The 23,002-nt window shown below is 38.6% G+C and overlaps 1 protein-coding gene across 4 annotated transcripts in view; it reads left to right on the top strand.

Annotated features, from left to right (window-relative positions):
* sbf2 (SET binding factor 2) overlaps window positions 1-23,002 on the top strand; it is a 106,586-nt gene that overhangs the window by 8,011 nt on the left and 75,573 nt on the right. For 2 of the 4 annotated variants that reach the window (XM_080298352.1, XM_026167761.2), the window contains exon 2: window positions 9,533-9,618. The exons of the other annotated variants lie outside the window; for them this stretch is intronic. In XM_080298352.1, the coding sequence (XP_080154478.1) occupies window positions 9,533-9,618 (86 nt within the window). The remainder of the gene's footprint in view (window positions 1-9,532; window positions 9,619-23,002) is intronic. 4 annotated transcript variants of the gene reach the window in all.

Below are 23,002 nucleotides of genomic sequence, written 5' to 3'. Positions count from 1 at the left end.
TTTTTAATATCTGCTGTTCCAGTGTATAATTAGTTACTTGATAAAAATAAATATTTGTTTCAACTTTAACATTTGTGACACTGCTCCTGTAATCCTGAAATCCTTTTAGGTCCCTATGTAAGCAGAAAAATTAGGCTCTCCTACACCCTGATTACCAGTCCTTGCATTTTTCATCACCAAGAGAGACTGTCTGTTAACAAAGTTTTGAGTTTATGGCTCTTGCACTGAGTAAGATGGCAGATGTGGAATTGACTCACTTCTGCTTTTACTCTTGGATTCGCTGCCTCCATTGATTGTTTTCTTTTGGGCTCCACATTTGGCAGCGCCTCGTTTGGAATTAAACTTTGTGGTGGAAAGAACCCTGACCACAATGGGGGAGTTCCTTCCTCTCCGTTGAAGTTTAAAACTGATATGTAGGGAAACTCCACTGGCTCCTGTTGCCCCAGTCACAGTGTGTTGAAAGGTGTTAAACAATTAGAGCATTGTGATTTTTGTGGTTATGCAAATTACAGTAAAGTTCATGGCAGGAACCATTTTCACTGTGACATTTTAAGGATAAATATATTGAGACAGATGAAATGGGTTGGTAGGATACAGCTCGATCCACACAAAATACTGTAAAACATTGGAATGGGTACAGTATTGATCCCAAATAAACTCAGTGTGTATGTATTGCCATTGTTATAAACAAACTAGTCTCAAGAATTATATCAACACATGTAACCGAAGGCTGTAAAAGAAATTGCACCTAATTGTTTGATGAAAGCTAGAAAAGGGAGTAATTCTTTGGATGGAACTGCCTCCACATGCACCGCCCGAATCATGAGTAAGACATTAATATAAGAGAGCAGCACAGCTTTTAGTTTTCATGAGCTGAGTGAAAGTGGAACTGGTGAGAATTTGACTGATTAGTATATTTAAATGTTTATGTAGTTTGTAGAAACCCACTGGGGACCACTTGTCTGTGGAATATCGAAACTGGTTTAAATTATTCTTTGAGATGGAAAACAAAGCTTTCAAGCTGTGAGCAGAGAGGAGGCGGACAAAACTGTAATCCACATTTGAGGAAGTTGCTGTCATGTGAAAAGCTTTCAAAGGGTCTATGCAGGTCCTGTAAGAAACTCAAGTGCTCCACGTGATTCACCATCTTGAATCACCTTTAGAAGATTTTCTGTATTACTTTATCAAGCTCTCTCTCACTGAAGTGGCCTATGCCTAACTCTCTTAAGGTGCTAACACAGCATTTCAGCAAGGTTGAGGTCTGGTTTTTTGACTGGATCATTGAAACACCTTGATCCTTTTATTTTCAGCCATTCTTTGATGCTGTGTTTGGGATCATTGTCCTGCTACATGACCTAGTTTGGGCCATGCTTTAACTGTCACACAGATGCTCTCACGTGAATCTAGAGTACTTTGGTATACAGAGGTGTTTGTGGTTGGAAACGAGCCCAAATCATCATGCCTCCATCACTGTGCTTGACAGTTGGTACGAACTGTGTGTGCTGACATGTGTGGTTTAAACCAGACATGGTGCCGTGCATTATGGCCGGGCATATCTACTTTGGTCTCGTCAGTCCAGGACATTGTTCCAAAAGTCTTGCGGTTTGTTCAGGTGCAACTTTGCAAACGTAAGCTGTGTTGTTCTTTTTTAGAGAGAAGGTCTCTCTAATCTCCGTAATTATTCGGTCTGTTTCTAATTGTACTGTCATGAACTGTCATTTAACATGCTAACTGACGTCTGTGGAGGCTGTAGCTCTTGGGTTAGCACTGCACGGTCTGACCTTGGGATGAATTTACTGGGACTCCTGGGAAGATTGTGGTATTGTGTTAACACACAACTGAATACTCCACACCTGCAAACTGCCAAAACTTCTGCTTTTATAGTCACACTTGCTAATGACCAGTCAATTAAGTGCATTTGATTAGCAGCACTTGGCCGCTAGGTTAGTTTTTCACAGGAATTCACAGATTCTTGTGAAAACTTTCTTTTGCACTGACTGTAATTGTCTAAAGCTCCTCTCCTGGCTTTTGACCTGGGCATGACCTAAAGGGAATTTATCTTTTTGCATGTTTGTACTAAGCTTCCTGAGTTAGCTGTTGATCTCGGCTAATTATGACATCAACAGTTGTCTAATCTGTGGTACCCTTTCACCATGCAAATAAAACCAAAGCTCACTTCTTTGCCTATCTTGAACACAGGACATCCAGAACAAGTTAGTTTCCTGATCGTGGTCAACTTTGAGGTCAATCTGGGCCTCCGTGTACTACGATGATGATGTTACAGGAAAGATTTGGCCTTTTACAGAATTTGCATGCAAATGTTTTCATACAGGAGACCTCTATAGTAGCTGAGGATTTTAAAACAAGTTTATCTTCAGGTTAACTGTGACTGAGCATCGTCGACTGTGTTGCTATTCAGACAATGGGAGCTGCTCCCCACACTGTGACTGTTTGAATAAAGAAGATTGCTACCATAGCCATATTTCCTCACATCTGGAGACTATATTGTCAACCTAAACTCTTATGGATGGAGCAGATCCAGCAGAATGTTTGTGCTTAAACGATGATTATATATTCACTGTAATAGCTTAAAGTAAATCACGTTTTTAGGTTTATGCATGGAATTTCTCCTTATATTCGGGTAGTGATAGTAAAGTGACAGAAAGTGAATTAGCCATACCTGTGAACCCGTTCCAGAATGGTCCACCTGTGTAAGTGCCTGGGCCAAAATGAGGTTAGACGGTGACGTGCATGTTACGTAAACTGGCAGAGTCCACTGGTGGCCTTTTCCATACATGGTAAAATGAGCATCTGGCTGTATTTTATCAACAGTAACAGCAGGAAAATAAATCAGAAAGATAAATTGAGTTTTTTTTTTTCTTTTTAAGAGGAGAAACATCTGCTCTAATCAAGAAAGACTAACAACTTTTTTTTTTCACTTGTTGTTGGGACTGTGCTAAATCACGCAACTGAGTAATAAATTATTAGGTTCATTCGATCTAAGTCACATATTTCTGTGTGTGTGTGTGTGTGTGGAGAAAGACTGCATGAAACTCTGCAGAATGGCTATAGAATTTAATAATCCCTATAAAAATAATTTAGTGAACTGTGAGAAATGTATTCAAGTTAATAATAGAACAGTTAAAGCATTTTTTCATTCGTCCTGTCACAGTTTTCTGTTCAGTAAAATCGCCCATAGATTTAATCAATACCCAATGTAGAGTCAGATCCAATATCAAATCCAAAATATTGTATTTCTTGAGCTGCCCACAAAGCGATGGGGATTGCCACGGTGTTACAGCACTTCCGTGCCACCTCTTACATCTCCTCTGAGATAGCGACTTGAATCTTTTGCCCTTTGTGATTTGCATTGCAACTATTTACATTTATAGTCAGTTTTAAGCAACGTTTTAAACAATGATCATATTTTACATCAAATATTATCGTGCATGAGCTTCAGGCTGCTTACATAACACTCCGGGTCATTGACAGGGGCGCTTCAAACTAGGCAGTCGAAAAGTGATCATTTCGCCATCTGAGTGTGATGACTGTTTTCTAAATATTTCCACAGATTTCTCGAGTTTCTGCATTTACAAACAAAATACCTGTTGCAATTGTGTCAGTGACCACTGACCGCACTGACTCTAGCAAATCTAGAGTTTAGTTTAAAGGCGAGATTATACTTTCCGTGTCTGCTAGTATCCACTTTGGTCCTCGGGGCAAAAAAATTGCCTGGTTCAGATGTGCTAGCCTGTTGTGTGACTGCGTGGACTCGTCCGGGGAGAATATATATTCCAATGCACCAACTGAGCATGCGCCCCCAGGCGGTGGACTTGAAGGAGACTTCAAAGAAGTGTAAAAGGAATGACTACTCAGCCATTGAGTCTCCAGCCATTTGTGTCCAAAGTGGACTATAATCAAGGCGTAAGGATTGCTTAAGTGGCCGATTAGATTTGACCAAATGATGATCCTTTTTTTACGCTTGTCAAACAAATCACTGGGCTTTTTCAAATTAGCTACAAACTACAAAGAAAGGAGTCAGTTTAAAGCTAAACATAAAGGATTTTAGGAAGACAACAAACAGGAACAGCCACGTTTTTTTCCCCCTTTCTCCTGGACACTTGGAATATTTTTGTTTTTTTATAAGCTGTTACCGTGTGCCACAAACCGTTGATAAGAGTTTGCTGGCGTCGAAGTGTCAGTTTACGAGATCTATGCTTTTAATGTTTTTTCTGGAATGTACATATCTCCTTATTAAACACTTAGTAAAGGCTGTTTCACCAATATTTAATGTTCCTAGTAAGTTAGTCCCCAAAGACATTTAAAAATTATTATTTGTATGTATCGTTTATTTCACGTTTTGTTTTTTCTGTTTGTTTGTTTTCCAGCCCTCTTGTTGGGCCATACCACACGGAGGTTGTGCTTTATTGAGCTGGAAAGGCTTGGGCATATTTAGTACATGCCAAAAACTGTAAAATAAATAAATAAACATGCGTTGATTTTGGACTGTATCTTCCCCTCGTGTCGTGCCAGCGGATGTTCAAATTAGCATGTTCGCATTCAGGCCTGGGTTCTATTATCCTCTCCAATGGGGTTCTTTATAGTTATCAGGGGGGCCATATTTGAAAGCACGGCTTGTTTTAATACGAGAGTGCAGCCTCGTGGAATGCGAGGAATTCTGTCATTTATTTTCATCTGCGGTTGAAAATTAGAACCTGGAGGACTCGAAGCATGTGATTTCAATTAGAGGAGCTGTAAAAACCTGAAGATGTAACAGTCAGGCAGACTGGTGTTCTACCAGCACAAGCCATGATATATCTGCACATGCTTTTCCGTGTAAACAACATCAGGCTTCTCTTTGTTTTTAGCCTGTAAATGGAAAACATCAATGCTTTCTAAGTTAATGACGCAAATTATTTTTGTCACTTAACTCTCTGACTTGGTATCAGTGGTACACAGCTTTCCTTGCTACGCATGCACAGTGTTTTTAAAGAACTTCGCAGGTGGGTCCTAGGGTTTTTGCCAATGAACTTCAGGGCCAATGATGACCAGAGTGATAGCCTGTACAACTTGCCAGTCAAGGCAATAGTTTGTATTTCACACCTTTGCAGTCTTTTTGAATGAATGCATGTGGGAATTTGATACATTCAGCATTTCAAAATGAGAAAAAGCAGACCGAGGGAGTTTCTGTCTGTTTGATTGATTTTTAAAAAATGAATGCTTAATGTAAATGAGTTCATGCAGGGGCTAGCTATTTCCTGCACTGCTCTGTCGTATTCTGGTATTAATCTGAGCGCGTATGAGGGGAGAGCGTGTTGCAGAGCACATGAGACGCAGACTAAGTTGTTGATCGCTGTATGTGAATGAGGCTCTTCAGCTCGCAGAGCACGTTTTACTTTCTCTTAATGCATTAAGTAGGAAATAAACATGTCTGTGGCTGTCTCTCTCTCGCTCTCATGCAACAGCAGCTGGTAGATAGATAGCAGGACGTTACCTGAGTGTGAGGTTAAATCCATTCCCTAAGTGGTTCCAGTCAACTCAAACAGCACCATTGACTTAGGCAGTCTCACTGTCTTCTGCCTCCTTTTGTACATAGCTTGTGTGATGTTAGATTAAGGCTTACCCCCCACAGCCCCCACCCCATACCGTCTGTGTTGCAGGTCTCCTTCAACTTGTTGTGGCTGAAGATAATTTTTGACTCTCCCTGCATGTTTCTGAATTAATCTAAACATCTCAAGTGCCTAAAACCTTTGCGCAATACTCTGCATACAATTCCGAATCCAGGCCATCAGTCCCATTAAGGCCAAAGTGCTTCAGCATGATAAATTAGTTGCTGTCCTTTGCAGCGGTCTACATTTCATGGCGTTGCTGACAGCAGGCTTGAGGCGCTTGGTGCATGAATGCTGCAGCTGTAGGATCTCATGTCATTCCGATAATGTATTGCAGTGGGGTTTTTTTTCCCTGTTTGTTCAAGCAATTCTGCTTCCCTTGGCATATGACCTATTGCCAAACTGTGACACAGGGGCTTCATAAGCAGTCTGTTGAATAGCTTGCTGAGTCACAGCATTTTTTGGGGGGTTTTTTTGGGTTTTTTTGGGGGGGGGCTGGAAAACCTTGAAAAGAAATGGAAATTGTTGCACATCAAAATGTATTTGTATAGTGATGCAAACTGACTCTGATGGGACCAACATTATTAAAATAAATAAATAAATAAAACAATTAAAAAAAAACGAACATCACATTGTATTCAGAAAGACATAAAATAAGGATAAAGACCATAAACTCATCAGAAAAGTGCACACTGAGCTCACAGACATAATTTCTCATCTCCAGAAGCTTTGCCCATCTCTCACTTACAGTCTCTGATATCTGACTTTTGAACTCCAAATGGTGGCCGATTGGTTAATCTGTGCCGAGTATGCAGGACAGTTACAGATTCTGGTCGTGCAACAAGGTCAGTTGACACTCGGCATGCCATAAAACTGGCAGGAATCAAGGCTAGCATGCTATCGCTGACGGACAGCAGCTGGTGCGTCGAAACGTTCCAAGTGGAGCTTGTCCCAGGAGAGCAAGTATGGAGACATAAATAGATCTCTGACAGTAATTGTCTCTGAAAGGGCGTGAGTGCATTTCACGAGGAGTATGCATAGTGTTACACCCATATTTGATAGGCTGTCGTGAGCTGCTAGCCTAGCTGCAGCACAGGTACACATACAAACGCAGACTTTCGAAGAACCTCCCTGTTTATTCCTATGCTGAGCTTGACAGGTGCTGCTTATGGTTTGGTGCTCTTCCTAACAGCACTGACAGATTGTATTTACCATACGATGCTGTGCAGTGTCCTCACACATCCGAAGATGGAATATCCTCAAATCCATCCAGAAATGTCCTTGTGTGGCTTCTTGAGGGTTTTTTTTTTTCTTTTTTACTGTCTGAAATTAAAGTTGCAGGTTATAAATTATGTTTAAAAGGCACATGGTTTGGTTTTGATTTCCCTAACCATTGTAACTGTTTTATATGATTTTAGTGCTAGCCAATACTTACATCATGCTTTTGATTGTGGCATGTGGAATTTTTTTTGTTTTTAAATTTTTCCATGTAGTAAATTCAAAAATATTTTCAAAGTGTGTTTTAATTATCGAGATTCTACAAAAAATGTTCAGCGCCATATGTGACAGCAAAAACAACATTTTTTATTGATTGCATAAACAAAAAAACCTCTGTAGGGCTATTTATACAGTTTAGTTAAAAGGATTCCAAAAAACGAGACACATGTATTCAATTTCTGTCTGTTTCTTTCGTACTCTCCTGATAAAAGGCAATTTTCTCTTGGCCGATGAATAGAAAGGGTGTCCTAACTGTCAGAGAGTGACTAAGAGTTTAAAATAACGTGAAGATGAAGTCATGGGGTCAGGCAATACATTGTGACAAAGTGCATGTTGTGAAACAGTTTTTGGCATGTTAAGTGGGGGGAATTTTTCCCTAATTAGATAAAAGCTGCTTTTTTTTTTATTAGCCTTCAACATTGCTAAACAAGAATGCTGCAGTCATATATCAAGTCCTAAATACATATTGTTTTTGCATAAGTGAATTATTGCATCTAATTTTGGTTTTGGGGTTTTGCAAGACCCGGCCATATGGGGTCCTGGGGGAAATCGGTGAGGGAGTTATTTCAGCGGTAAAGCTCTAGATGGTCAACCTCACTAATGGGAAGTTCACTACAACTGCTATAGATCGGTATCCAGCTCTCTGTCACCACTATGTACTCTAAGTGTGGATGACATTGAATTGTACATTACATTGTACTGCATATGTATATATGCTTTCCTGCCAACATCAACAATTTCTTTAGGGAAATAACAAAAGTGAATGGCAGGGTTTATTTCAGAGGCAACATGTTTCAGATCATTCAGTAATTTCATGTATTCACTTCACAGTAATATGCATTTAAGATTAATTATGGACTTTAGCTTGGAGCAGTGGGTTTTTATAATATGAATTTAAGTGGAGACTGTCCTCACTGGACATCTTCAGTGACAAAATTACCACCTAGGGTGGTAATTTACTGATCGTAACTGGGAATTCGAGTGAGCTAACCCAGCATTTATTAACTCAAAACGGCAAAAATAAGATGTTAAAAGATGAAATTAAAAAGCTTACAAAGTTCGTTTGTAATGCTTTTAGTCTCTATAAAAGCGTGTAGAAGTTTACTGATAAATAACTTAAAGTATTCTCACACACACCATAAGCTCAGTGTTGTCTTAGTATTTGCTTGTCCATACGCTATCACTGAAACAGGCCTGCTTTGTGTTAATGTTGTAATTTTCATGTCTCTCTCACACACGCATTCCTCCTTAAACATCTTGCCTTACTCAGTCTCATCAGGACTTTTTTCATTATTCTATCCACAACGAGTTTTTCACCAACTTTGCAAGAATGCATTTCAGAGTTATTGAATTGGTTTTGGTGATAATACTGCAGCGATGCTGGAAGATCATTCACAAAAAGATAGGTGGTATTCATCAACCATGATTCGATTCTTTTAGCACACCGTCTCACACGACTCAATTTATTTGAAGCGTATCTTCAGTTAAAGCAGATAAATTGAAGGAACCGAGGAGATTTTTCTCCATGGGGTTAAATATGTTTATTTAATAAGGTAGTTTTTTTTTTTTTGTTGTATTTTTTTTAATTATTATTAACTGTTATCCAGAAATAAACTTAAAGAATTTACTGGTACTGTTGTGATTTTAGCCACATTTGCTGACTTGTCTAAAAAAAAAAAAAAAAAAGAGGAAATACTGAAAAACAGACAACAGTTCCAGCTCCTGAAGGGGTTGATTTGATCAAACTCGGTTTTGTTTGGCATGAATTGCTCCCCAGTTCTCTGATACATTTATCCTCATCCTTTCAACCTATTTGACTTTCACGCATAATATGTTAAATTTCTTTTAACAAATGTATTTTCTATTTTTTTTTCAGTACGATTTTTTTTTTCAGTTCCCTTTTACAGGTAAAAATAATTCTTGTCATTAATGCTCAGCACTTTCTCACTTCCTGGCTGTTGTGACTTTCCTTAGAAATCATCAGATGATTTGGGGGTTTTTTCCAGATAAAGGAGAAACCAAGTAATGGCCTTTTTACACGTTACATCCTTTCATGCTGACTTTCATTTGTTATTTGTTGATAAAGAGAAATCTTTAAATTGAGGTATTGTTATATTACATATCAACATGTTGCTGAATTGGTTGACTTGTATACATAAATACGTATACATTAATGACTTTTTTCTGTTCATTCATGGTAAATGGTAAATGGCCTGCATTTGTATAGCGCTTTTCTAGTCTCTAAGGACCCCAAAGTGCTTTACACTACATTCAGTCATTCACCCATTCACACACTGGTGATGGCAAGCTACATTGTAGCCACAGCTGCCCTGGGGCGCACTGACAGGCGCCTGTTTAATCTATGTTAATGCGCTAAAAGTGTTCTGTAATGACTGACCAGTCTTTGTCTTTGCTTTTACCTGCAGGTTCAGGAGAGGGATGTGGAAAGATAATTCAGCGATTTCCCAAAAAGGACTGGGAGGGAACAGCTTTTCCTCAGGGGGTGGAAATGGCAAGTCATGATACATGACACTTCTGCACTCACAACGACTCAAAATGGGCTCAAGGTTTCTAAAAGTTGTGATTATTTAGTGCCAATTTACACTCACCTGCTATTTAGCCTTAATTCTTTGTAGCATAGATGCAACAAGGGGGTGAAAACATGGCTCAGAAATTCTATCATCATTGATACAAGGCAGGATGGATTCATGTTTTCATGTTGTTTACACCAAATGCTAACCCTACCGTCTTAATGTCACAGCAGAAATATCGACCCACCAAACCAGACAAGATTTTCCCCTTTTTTTTTTTTTTTAATTGTCCTTTTCTGTTGAGCCCTTTGAAATCGTAGCCTCAGTTCCCTGTTCTTCCACTACTACAAGCCGTCTGGTTCATTGTGGTTTGATGTGTTGTACATTCAGAGATTCTCTTCTGCATACTTTGGTTGTAGCAAGTGTTTGAGTTACTGTTGCCATGCTGTCAGCATAAAAGCAGTCTGGCGATTCTCCTCCGACCTCTCGCAACAAAAAGGCATTTTCACCGCAGTATTTTAGATAAACTGAGCTTTTATGAGTAACGAGGGGGAAAAATCTAGAAATTTGACCCTTCCTTTGGCCTCTTTTACCACTACCTCCACAGCACGTCTCATTAAGAGAACTGTGATATTTCACCTTTAGTGTACACTTGTTTTGCTTTGTTTTGTTTGATAGAGTTAATTCTGATTGACTGGTATCTAAATATTTCCATCGTCATTGTGACTGACGATTGTGCCGTGCAGTGCTGACCCCACTTCGTGTTTAACGGTGGACCTTGTTGAATAACACTACATGCTTCCTGGTTCAATGTTAGGAAATGTGTTTTGTGGAAAGCGCTGCATCATAAGAAACATTTGTCACAGGGAAAAAAAGAAATCTGAAGTATTTTCAGCGTCAGATGACAGATGACACCCCAGGGAATTTTCTCTTGCCCTTTTGGAGCTTGTGTATCAGATATTGGCATTTCCTGTTTCAGCTAAATTGTTTACTCCAGTTTGTTTAAACCCTTTTCACAGTCACTAATTGGGTAACCCCTTTCGTCTCCTTTTCACATTTTGCCCACCCTGCTATCTGGTCTCCATTTCTGATTCTCTCTCCAGCTTCCTGTTAAGTCATGTTAAGGGAATAGATACTAGCATGTTCCCCTCCTTTTTTCTTCTGCAGGGTGACTAAGGGGTCTGTGACTGGGGGTCTGTTTTCCTTATATGGACAATAAAATGGATGAACAAATATTTGCTTCTCAGCACTGGGAAAACTGTCAATCTCTGGGGTAACATTAGCAGTTAACAGTATCTTACTGCACAGGACATGAGCGCCTGCGTTATATCTGTTTTGTTCATTTATATTAGCTACTGCAGATAAGCTTTTAATGACTAAGCTAAATGGTTCAGGCAACCAGCAGGGAGGGAAAACAGCAAAAGGACTTTGCATCCAAACGCAGTACTTGCACATGATGCTGTCCTGCTCATCTGTACATTGTTTCATTTTTTTTCTCACTTCACCGAGGCAGCGCCTGCTCTCCTCAATGCTTGACTTGAATGTAACAACCAAACGGTTGCACAGCTTTGCCAGATTTCTTCTTTTTCTGCAAAACAATATTAAGTTTTAGCTCATGTATAATATTGTTGATCCATGTGTTTTAAAATAATAACAATAATAATAAAGAAGTAGGTTTTATAGAAAGTATAGTACTGAAAATACTAAAACTGTTAATCCTAACTACCAGCCTGTTTGGGGTACTTTGAGAATAAAGCTATGCCACCCACTTTGAGACTTCTTTGTTTCTGGGCATCAGTCAAATGAAAAGTAGCCTCCTTTGATAATCAATAAAATATATAGCTTCAAAACTTTAAATAATAGTGAAACTTTCAAAAATTGACCAGTTTCAGCTTAATTTTGACTGAAGTTCAGCTGCAGGTCAAGCGATTTTTTTTTTTTTGGAGTCAAAGTCACACTGAGCCACAGGTTCGAGACCCTTGCCTTATAAGGGAAAGATCACTGTAAATCAATACTTTATGTTATCTTGTCATGAAAGTGATCATTGCCAGGATGAACACATCAGTGGGGCCAGAGAGGTCGCTGCATGGTTTTACAATATTTGACTCATTCTGTGATCACATGCAAAACTCAGGTTTTATCTTTTTATTGCATTTTGGTAGGGTGTAAAGTTTGGAGCACACATGCTCTTCATCAGACCAACTTTTTCCTGATTGTCCTCTGATGGAGAGCAGGTGGACGCCAAACGTTACACCTTACCAAATGCAATAAATATATAAAACTGCTCTGCTCTTGTCAGTGTGTTTCATACATATTTCAGCCCGTCACCTGCCTCGCTTTTTGGCGTGGATCTGCATGTATTTTTCCTATCTTGTGACTCATGCTACAGCCTTTTGCTGCCACCAGATCTCAGCCCTCTTGAACAGTTATGGAAGATTTTAGACCACATCTGTTAGGCAGCTTTCTCCACCCCATCGCCATCATCAAAACAACAAATAAAGTGAATATTTCGTGGAAGAATGGTATTCAGCCATCCAGAAGTGTTTCAGGGAGATACTCTGTGCCAAGATCCATTAAAACTGCTGTCAGGGTTGGTCACTCGACACCTTGCTAAGACACTCTGTTGTTTTTTGTTTTGTTTTTTCCTTTAAATTGTGACCCTTCTGTAACTTCACCGCATACAAGTTGCATAATGTGGGTCAGATATCTACGCCAAGATAAACTTAGTTTATGCAAACATTTGGCATTCCACAAAAAGTCATGTTTAGAGGAGGTAAGTTTTTCACTATGATAGAGTAGTTTGTGGAGTGGAGTTCATAATTTATTCTTTTCATATAATATTTGAAGATTTAAAAGTTTAACATTACAGTTCTGTCTCCGTCTTTTAGATGATTTACGAAAAAAGGTTTGTTTATCTTTAAATCATTGATTAAACGATGGCTGTAAGGTATTATGGCTGCAGCTGAAATCTTTAGGATCTCTGTCACGGTCAAAGAGACGCTATTATTCCGACTTTTGTTTACGCAGCGGTATTTATAAGGCAGATGAGGACAAGTGAGGCTGTTATTCCGCCACAAATGGACATATTGTGAGTGGGCGGTTTGAATGGCATGCCGGCGTCTTCCTGTGTAACTAACTGAGTCTGCTGGTGGCCGACAGGAATGTCTCATTGGGAGTCATTATTTAGATACGAGCAACCGTGTGTCATGCAGCAAAGCACAATGCTCCTCAAAGCCGACAAACCGCATCGGTGACTGGCGTAGTTCAAGAAATGAAATGAAGAGAATGTCTCTAGACTGGCGAGTTGTTTTTTTTTCTTGAGTTCAAACCCTAGTTTACTCTAAGTGTGTCTGAGAAAAAGAAACCAAGGTGGCTCTGTTTTCTCTGCATCATCCCTCAAGTATCCTGTCAAAGATTCCTCTAGTTTAAATATAGCAACACTGAAACACGTTTAGCTGAATCTATTAGTTTAGTGGTTCCAGATGTCATTGAGGACCTGCATAGCATTCTTTTTGGGCTTGTGTGGGTGTGTGAATTTTTATCTTTCCGGAGTGATCCCCACCAATGCTTCTTCATTATGTGTCAGCCTGGACTCAAATTAAGACATACTGCAATCCCCAGTTTGCAAAGAAAGCATAGGGATGATGTTTCTCACTAAAGGCACTGAAAAAAGTTTTTTTTCAGTGACGTATTTTTTTTTTTTTTTTGCAAAAATCACATTTTGTACTTCGAAGATATGACAGTATTTGCAAGTTTAGTTTGGACTGTTGAATAACATGTTGAATAGGATTCATATGTTCAAGTCTTTCAAATCTTCTTGATTAGAAACAAACAAAAAAAGCACCCAGAGGGGTAAGCAAGGACAGGAAAGAGGGGGTTGTTCCAGAAATTAACTTTCCTACTATGTTGTGTGTGACAAACTTTGGTCAGGGGCCAAATGACTGAAATTCCAACTTTGAAGCTTTAATGAAGATACACCATAGTGTTTAACAGACCCACTCAGCAATTTGCATTTTGGCCCTGTTTTGAGCTGGTATGTAAACCATTATTATTTGCAGATTTTCTCCACTCCATGAAAAAGAAAATTGCTTTTTACAAACACTAAGGAGCACATCAGTGGATGAAGCTGAGCACGAAAAGCATTTTGCGGTCACAACAGGCCCCCAGCAGACTAAATAACCACAGATGAGGAATGCACCAAGAAAAAGCGTTTACAACTTGCGCTCGGAAAAATGTGTTTCTAATCTTTGCAGGCAAGTGATGATGATAGGAACCAGCCCATGAACTCATCTGGTATGGATGAGCCAGGTCTGTAGATGGAGGTCAGTGCACCTAGTACATTTCCATCACCTCGCTTTTCAGAATTGGGGCACAGCCTCATGCTATACTGTAAATTAGCTAACTTTGAAGGTAGTGCAACTTTAGGACCCCCTAGGAGTTTTCGCAATCAAAAAAAAATGTTTTAATTATGTATTTTACCAAATTTCAGCAATGATAATTGCTATCTGGGTCATTAGCAAATAAACAGAAGTAACAATTTTTCCTTATAGGTTGATTTAAAAAAAAAATTTTTTTCCCCCCCATTACTGTTGGTAGAAACAAATTTATGTTTGGTTTTCGTTAACTTTTTCTGTGAAGGTCCTCACTGAGTCGTCAGGTGACAGAAGCTAGCTAAGCAGAATTTTGTAAATATGACTGACACAGCGATGCAAAGGTTAACCTGAATCCAATGATGATGCAGAAGGCTAAACGTGGCTTGCCATGTGATTATTGATTTTTTGCTTATTCTGTTCAAAATGAATGTGGTGAGCTGTAATAAGTCTAAGGCTGCTTATTTTCATATTTCTAGAGTAATTTACTTGCACGCAGCTAGCCCATCAACATATTCAGTTATCCAATTGGTCTTCTTGTGGCTTTAGACATGCTTTTACAGACGATGGCTTATTTAAGCCAAATAGGGAAAAGACCTATTCATTGCCAATTTAAAAAATTTAAAAAAAAAAAAAAAGCCTGGTCCTACAGTAATAGGTAGGGAAATGTGTTACCAATTAACTTTATGTTTAATAGTTGCAGCCCTTGCTGGTCAGTGCCAGAAATACTTAGTTTAACTAAATATTTATTCGTTCATAAACTAAAGTAGTTACCGGTCATATTCAAGATGTTAAAGCATTACCCAGCACTAGTCCTGGTGGGCAGCAGTACTGTCAGAGTATTACTTTGGCGAAAATTAAGACCGTCTGGTATTATTTTTGAACTACTGAGTTTGCTTGTCTAATTGCAAGCACCCTTTAAATCTCAGTGCATGTTAAGGGCCATAAGCTGCTCACAGTTGTTGACACCATATTGGTATCAAATTAAGTTTTTTTTATTCTTCCTCTGTTGTTCCCTCTCAAAAAGTCTTCTGCTTCCGACACACTCTTTCCTTTCCTGTTTTATGGGCTCTATTAATAGTACTTGTAAAGTCTACACTGTAAGACAACCACATGGACTTAAAGCTGTTTGATCTGATCTATCTATTTGTGAACAAGACACACAAAAGCTTGTCCAAGCTTGCTTTTGCTGGTTAAAGTGCAAAATGCTGGTTAAAGTTGTAATTTATGCCTGCATATTTCACCTTAAAAACCTTCATGTCTTCTACCTGCGCCAGTTTATGATGAAAAGGTTTCTCTCTGTTGTTGTTGTTGTTGTTTGTTGTACAAATGGTACATAAAAGAAATCAAGTCTGTTAAAACCGATTATAATGATCCCACTCAGGCAACCTTTATTTCTCTTTTGAACATTTACGAATACAGGCTGCTCACTGTAATTGAAATATCAGTCATGAGTTATTAATTATGCACATGTTTAAAAAAATTATTATGTCATTACTGGCTGCAAAAAATAAATAAATCTGTTGCTAAGTAAGATGACGTTCATGGCAAGAAAAAAATTCAAGATTCTAGTGATTAAAAAGATCTTGATGTAAGGTGACAGACATAAAAAGAGAGAGGACATGTTATTATTTTGCTTCTAATGACACAGACGTTCTGGTAATTTGTTTCAAAGTTTTCTTGAGCAACAGGTTTCCAGGCTTATGAAGGTCAGTCAAGCATAAAAAAGGCACCTAACTCAGTGCATAAACCAGTCTACACATAACAGGCAGCTTAGCAAAGAACCAGTTCTATCCCTGCTAGTAATAAAGTGTAACAACACATCGTTTATTTCCCATGTATTTTATTTAATCTATAAAAATGCCAAAGATAACACAGTGAGTGTCTGCAGCTATCTATAAAACATGGTGGAGGCTCTGTCATGGTTTGCAACATGGTTTCAGCCAGTGCTGCTGGGGAGCTTTGCTCTAGTTAGCGGTGAGAGCAGCACATGTGGACATTGACCAATCAGCTGAAAGGAAAAAAAATCTGGTCAAAATTTGTACTTGCAAGTTGAAACTCGCACACAAGTGAGGGATCCTGAGCACAAAGTTTTACACATAGTTTTTTCCTTTGTATCTGTAAACAGACCTAACAAAAAAATTGTAACTTGTGTAAATATTTTTCACGAACACAAATCTTTTTTACACAGATAGAAACTCTCATCTGTGGACGCACAAACATAACATTTTGAGATATTTTGATTTACAAGGTTATAAAACTCAGTTCACAGCTACGCAGTCTGATTTACAAGTACAAAATATTTATGATCACAATTTGAGCCCTAATCTTGTCACAACTGATGGACTTGCAGAGTTGCAGCGTAGGTAGAACTGCAGTAAAGTAATGTAAGATTTGGATCCACCATGTGATACCATGAGGAAAGGGTCTGATTAGCAACTGCTTTATTTTTTTAGCATAGTAATTATCCCAAACACACGGCAGCTAACATCCAAAGAAGAGTTTTAGATGTCCTTCAAGACACCCAGAGAACTATTCCTGAAGACTACTTTGAAAAATGCCAAAAAAAGCTTGCTTAAAAGAATTCAAGCTGTGTCATAGATTAAAAGAAGTCACGGCAAATATTGACTTTCAGTTTTGTTTGTTTTTATTTCCATTTTTGCTCTCGGATGTTTGAATAGATCACTTGCATTTTCCTAGCAGTATATAAAGAAATCAGGGGTGGCTCAAGACCTTTGCACAATCCTGCATGTACTAATCATTATGTTTTGTGTACACGACAAAATCCAATCAAATAGAATACAAAATCAAGACCAGTCAAGTAGGAAGGGTTGCTGCCATTAAAAAAACGGACTGAGTGATTACCTCATTTCAATTACGCATTTTTTAGGCTGATGCGACTGGTCTCTTAAGGAAGGGTAGTCCCACCATCCACAGTGTATGCCACGGACCAGTTTATGCCCGACAATATTTTCACGGACCGGCCTTTAAGGTGTCGCGGATAAATACAACAAAATAAAACTAGTACCGGTACCGAAAAAAAGAAGATTTATTCATAACACACGTGAAAAGACCCAGGAAAACCGAGTTAACTATAAAAACGATAACAAAATAACGCTGAAAAACGATAAAAACCCTGAAAACCATACATTTCACACCTGAGCCCCAACTCTCGCGGCCCGGTACCAAACGACTCACGGACCGGTACCGGTCTGAGGCCCGGGGGTTGGGGACCGCTGTTCTAGCACATGCCATGGCCTCCAAAGTGACCAGATTAGCACCTAATTTTGGATTTTGGAGTACTGCAGCATCAAAACACCAATATCTTTCAGAAGAATCCCTTCAACAGAGTTTCACAGGGGTCACTAAACCTGTTCTTGCAATGAGTGGTGACCCGTCACTTTATTTACACACTTTGTCTTTTTTCTTCTTCTTCTTCTTAAAAAAAAAAAAAAAAAAAAAATCCTCTCATTTTTGGCTGATCTCTGACTTGACCACCTAGTATTAGTTTGGTTAAATAAAATTATTTAGAGGCCCATAAAAAATCTCTTATATAATACTTTAACTCAAGTGACATTATCATCCCCTGAGAGTTACATATACAACACACTGTGCAATAGAAACGGATAGGTCTTTGTGTTTATGCTCGACTTGGCTTTCCATGTGTTTATGCGTGTTGGGTGAGGTGAAGTATCTTAACAACTATGCCTGAGAGGTCAAACACATTCCTAAGCACCACAAAGTTCAGTGTTGAACATGAGGGTGAGTCTATTACATGTAGCCTGCGGACAATGTTCTGTCAACAGACTCATTCCTGCTGTCTCCTCTGTAATTCCCGGTAGGAAAACAAAGCATCTCCTCAGTAGATGTAGCCTCAAATCAGTGTCCTTTGATCATGTGCTAGGCACAGGGCTCACCACAGTGCGCTCAGGTTGGGGCTCTGCATTTTATGCAAAAGGCCAAAGTGAAGTTTTAGTGCTATATAATTCAGTGCTGAAATAATTAGTCAGTTAATGAGAAATGATTGTCGGCAGATGTAACAATTGCTTATTCCTTAAAATAATTTATTAAATAATAAAAATATTTGCGTGTCCCAGCCCTGGTATGTGCTTCAGTGTGCATTTTTATTGTTTTTAGGTTTCTGACTGATTGAAATAATTATCGTGACCTCAGGGGGCATTTTTTTTCTCTTCCCATTTTCCACAATTAATTTAATCTTGGCTTTAATTGCATCGTACTAATACTTTCCACAGCAATAATTTCCTTAAATTGGTAAATGAAAGACACGTACACAAATGGCGCCTACAGTGTCCCAATCAGTCAAGCCAGCATGAAAGTGCCTGAAGATGTAGCATTACAATAAATATTCAGACGACATTATGGTCTCACACTAGCCTGAGTCATCTCTGGTATGCATTTTCGTGGTCCTTAAAACTAAAATTGGATGTTTTCTTGATTGACACGAGGGTCGGTCTGTCACGCTGAGGTGAAGTGTTAGTCTTCCTCATCTATCCACAGCTCTACGTCTCTGCTGTTTGCCCAAAGTTGAACTTTCTTATCCCACTGACCCAATATAGTGGTCAGTGGTAAACCTAAATTCATTCTTCAGAACAGTCCTTGAAAATTCTGTCGACAGGATATGCAGCATATGCAGCACATCTAGGCTAAAAAGTAGGAATGAATAAATCAAGTAACTATGATATAAATGACTTTGTCAAATGTTGGCATGTGGAGTTATTGCAGCAAATACAGTTTTAACCTTTTAACCTTTTTTCCCCTTTACAAGCCTGTGGTTTGGTTAACATTTGTCCCAACGACACATTACTTTGTTACTTAGTAATTTTTTGCAGGTTAGTGATACTAATACCATACCTCTGAAAATACTTAATTCCATAGGCATTTTAAGCAGTATATGTACCACGGATGGTTGTCAAAAAAAAGATACTTTGTTACTAATTGATACTAAAAAGTCACGGATCGGATTAGATACTCCTTTACTCATTTGTAACAGTATTGAATTCAAAAGCCTGTAGCTAACAATCAGCCTCTCTCCTCACTAGCAGCTGAACACATAAACAGTAGCACAGCAAACTTGGCAAAGCATCTTACAGACCAACACCCCAGTCTTTATGAGGAATTTTATGAAGTCAAGCCCAGTTATCATAAACTTCCCTGTCCAGTACATACTTTAACATTAGCTGTTTAGCTATTTGTAATTAGCACATAAGGCATCCGTTAAGTAAGGTAGCATGCGCTGTAGCAGCTAATGATGTGGGGGCTGAGGAGCAAACATTATCAGTTAGTCAGTTCTGATCATCTGCTGTGTTAAACACAAGACATAGTGTTATATTAACTTCATACCTCAATTATTTTTGTTGAAGGGTGTTATACTTCTGAAAGTCTAAGATTGAAATCAAGACAGGTTTACTAGCAACAAAACTAAATCGGTGACAGCCTACCTTAAAAACTCCAATTGACTTTCCCTTTTTTTCTCTCTAGCTACACCTGTGATTTCTAAGCATTTTAGAAATCAGTTTGTCTATCCAAGCTGTGGTTTTGCATTGGCTATGCTTCGATACTGAGACAAGGTCTAACTTCCGATACTGAGTTCTAAGAAGTATAACTGCTATTTTATGAACTTTTTTTTTCTTGTGTTTTTGGAAATTCCTTGTTTCAGTTTACAAGTTGTAGGGATTGTAGTGCATATGGTGCTCTTGGAGGCATTGCAATTTCTGTCCTGCATCCAAACAACACTAAATCACATGTGCTCCTACAGTAGGCTAATCCAAGGCTGGCTGATAACAGAGAGACACTAGGATAAGTTGGAGAAAGGTTACTGTACTCTGTGTTCTGTTGTTGAAAAGGCTGCATTTTTTCCTGTGGCATATACAGTAAATGCAAACACACAGAGTACCTGCATCAAATGCAGAGAAGTACATGTATTGTAACAGCAAATGATCTTACAACAGAGATTTTTGGGATTTTTTTTTTTTTGTTTCTCTGCTTGTTGTTGTTCAAACATTAAACTTCAGGGCCCATCTTCCTTTAAAGGAATGTGACCTGACTTGACCAGACTCACATGTGTCATGTCTCTTGTCTAGAATTTTAACTTGTTGAACTCTTGCTTTTCCTCCAAATCCCTGCTGTAATGAGAAACAAGGCTTCACTTCCAGAAAAGATGCTCAAGTTATTAGAAAAATGTGAACTGCAAGTGTCATGTGTGGATAGTTTATGTCCACTGGGCCAGAGTACAAATGGTGAAATTCTAACTGAAATTTAAAATATGGTTTTAATTAGAGATATTCTTAGGAAGACGAAGTCTTGGACCTGACTGCAGCAAGACCTGGGCTGCGCCCCCCCTTAAGTAAAAATGTTCCTTGAAATCATAGTGAAACTCAAATTTAGTCCACTGCACAAAAAAACAGAAAGTCGTAACTTAAACTGTGTTTAAGTTATTTGTTGTTATAACAAAAAGACAAAAAACCTGAAAAAAAATATTTTCTCTGCTGATCCAGTAGAGTTGTTAAGATATCTGCCACCGTTTCGTTTTAGTTGCTGGTAGACTTTTCTCCACTTCAATTTGGGACTTTAAAAAGTTTTAGGCTTCTTTTAAACACCCTCCTGGTGAAAGTACTGCTACAACATCACCCAACACACAAACAAACAGAGTCTTTAAGTCTTATGTTTAAGGTTAAAATGTTCACTGTAAATATTTGTTTTCTCGTCATCTTGCTCTTGTCCTGCAAAGGACTTAAGCAATGAAAATGGAAAAAAAAAAAACCCTCAATGGAAGTGTTTTTCAACTGGCAGAATCATATAGATGATCTTTACAATGACTATACAATAGCAACCACCTTCGTAGATTAAATCTGGAATTTATTTTTGAAGCAAACTCCTCCCGTACTCGTTGTTTTCTTTTGACTGTTATGTGTGGCTGAAATATATAAGAGCAATATTAACCGTATTGCTAGTTCTACTCACCTCATAGAGCTTGGCAATATGGCTAAGAAAAATCTGACCTTGATATAATATGATATGATAAAGAGACTGAATATTTATTTGTAAGACAACAAACCCAATTTTTGTGCATGAAGAAAAAGAATTTAACAAAAGGAGTACAGCATGATAACAGTGGTATGCTGGGTGAACTTTACTCCCTCTAAGAAGCAGCAGTTTCGACCCTTATGGGAAGTAAGTGACTCGTTTACCTGCACTAAGCTGCAGTTGTAGTGCAGCGTATTGAGGTTCAGAGATCTGCCACAAAGTGTTTCGATAGAAACTGTTATTGAGAAGAGTTGCATGCCATTTTTTTCTTCCTCAGAGAGGCGATAAAGGCCCTGATTGTCCAGTGTTATGTTGCATATCGTCTCCACCCATCTAGGAGCCAAGATAAAAGTAAAGACGCTTCACAGGAAGGGTAACGTGAGTGCACACACAGCGATTAGAACGAGAGCCCTAGAATGTTTTGTACTGATAAAATATAGTCGATTAAAAACACAAAAACATGATTACTTGTTTAGCATTGTTCAAGAATATTCAATATTCTAACTATGGGAATATAGTATATAAAATAAAAATGATCTATTAAATAGCACCCAGTGACATCTATGTCATATATGTACGTCCAGCTCTACAGGTTAGGCAATATAATAAGCACAAATGAAAGAAGCGTACTCTGCTTTAATGCCTTAAAAATCTCTTTTAATCCATCAAGTGTCTTAAAGTTTAAGATTTTAGCCAAACATAACTGAAGCTTTTTGTCTCATATCTAACCAGAACACCAAAGCTGTTTTGTTAAACCTCCTAGCATCTGGGCTTAGGTCAAGTTCAGTTCACTTGAGAGAAGACTCACCCTTTCAGCTATGAGGGGTCATTTATCTAACCTCTCTGTTGGTTGGATAAGCAAAACATGACAAAGCTTTACTGCATTGTTCATAATCAGCAGGCCTTGTTAGTCCGATTTAGGCTAATTGCCAAATAACTGACTTATGAAAGAATGAAACCTAATTATATCACCTTATGGATTGGCTCATGTGTGACATGTCGCGCTGCACGTCAGTCTTCTGATGTTTGTAAAGCTATGAGAGAGAAACTAAACAGTGCATTCCAAATAGCAGGAAGCCCTTCCAGCTAGCGGGAAAATGGGACCATGTGTACATCAGGAAGATCCACAGATGAGTAATCAATGCTTTATGTGCCAGTGAAGCTAAACACATCAGGAAACAAAGCTGGAGTTGTCAAGCAGGCAGGACTTTCCATGATATGAGCTAACCAGGAAATGGGAATACACAGGATGAAATCGAGCCACGGTACACAGGAGAGCTCACATACTTCTAGATAAAATACAGGCAGAGCTTTTTGACTTGTCCACTTAACAGAAATGTTATTTCCTAATCGACTTCAAGTTTGAGAATAACATGGAAAGCCTCCTTCCGAGCAAACAATACATGAAAGTGATGATGGTTAATAACAATCTCACGTGCCACTGGGACCTACGCAAAAACAATAGCTGTGAAATGGTGCCAGTTTTGGGATACCACGGCTATCCTGAACCACCCACATGCTTGCTCCAAACATTCCCCTACGTGGTTACATGTGAATGAAAGTTGCTAGTAAATATGTGAATGACTACTTGATGATGACTACACCAGTGGCTGGCGACATAGCTTATAACTGCAGAGTCCCTTACTTCCCCTCACTTGTGAATTCTACTTACGTGCCTTAAATATTTATCTTTGAAATATCTCTCTATCACTCTCAGGAGTGCAGGTGTACAGACCCAGCTTCTGAAATCAGTCTCAGCGTTGTGCTTTTCAAACATGATTTTCCAGCAAAATATTCCTATAATAATCTGAACTCCCTGTGCTGAACTTGAACATATTTGAAATTTCAGGTGAAAAAATACTGAAACTAAGGGGAAACGATTAATTCCAGTCACAGAATAATATGTTGCACTAATGAATTCTTTTTTTTTTTTTCTTGTAGCCTAGGAAGA

This window comes from Astatotilapia calliptera, chromosome 1 (genome assembly GCF_964374335.1).
Source record: "Astatotilapia calliptera chromosome 1, fAstCal68.1, whole genome shotgun sequence".
Taxonomy (NCBI): domain Eukaryota; kingdom Metazoa; phylum Chordata; class Actinopteri; order Cichliformes; family Cichlidae; genus Astatotilapia; species Astatotilapia calliptera.
This window is presented reverse-complemented; position numbering and strand designations above follow the sequence as displayed.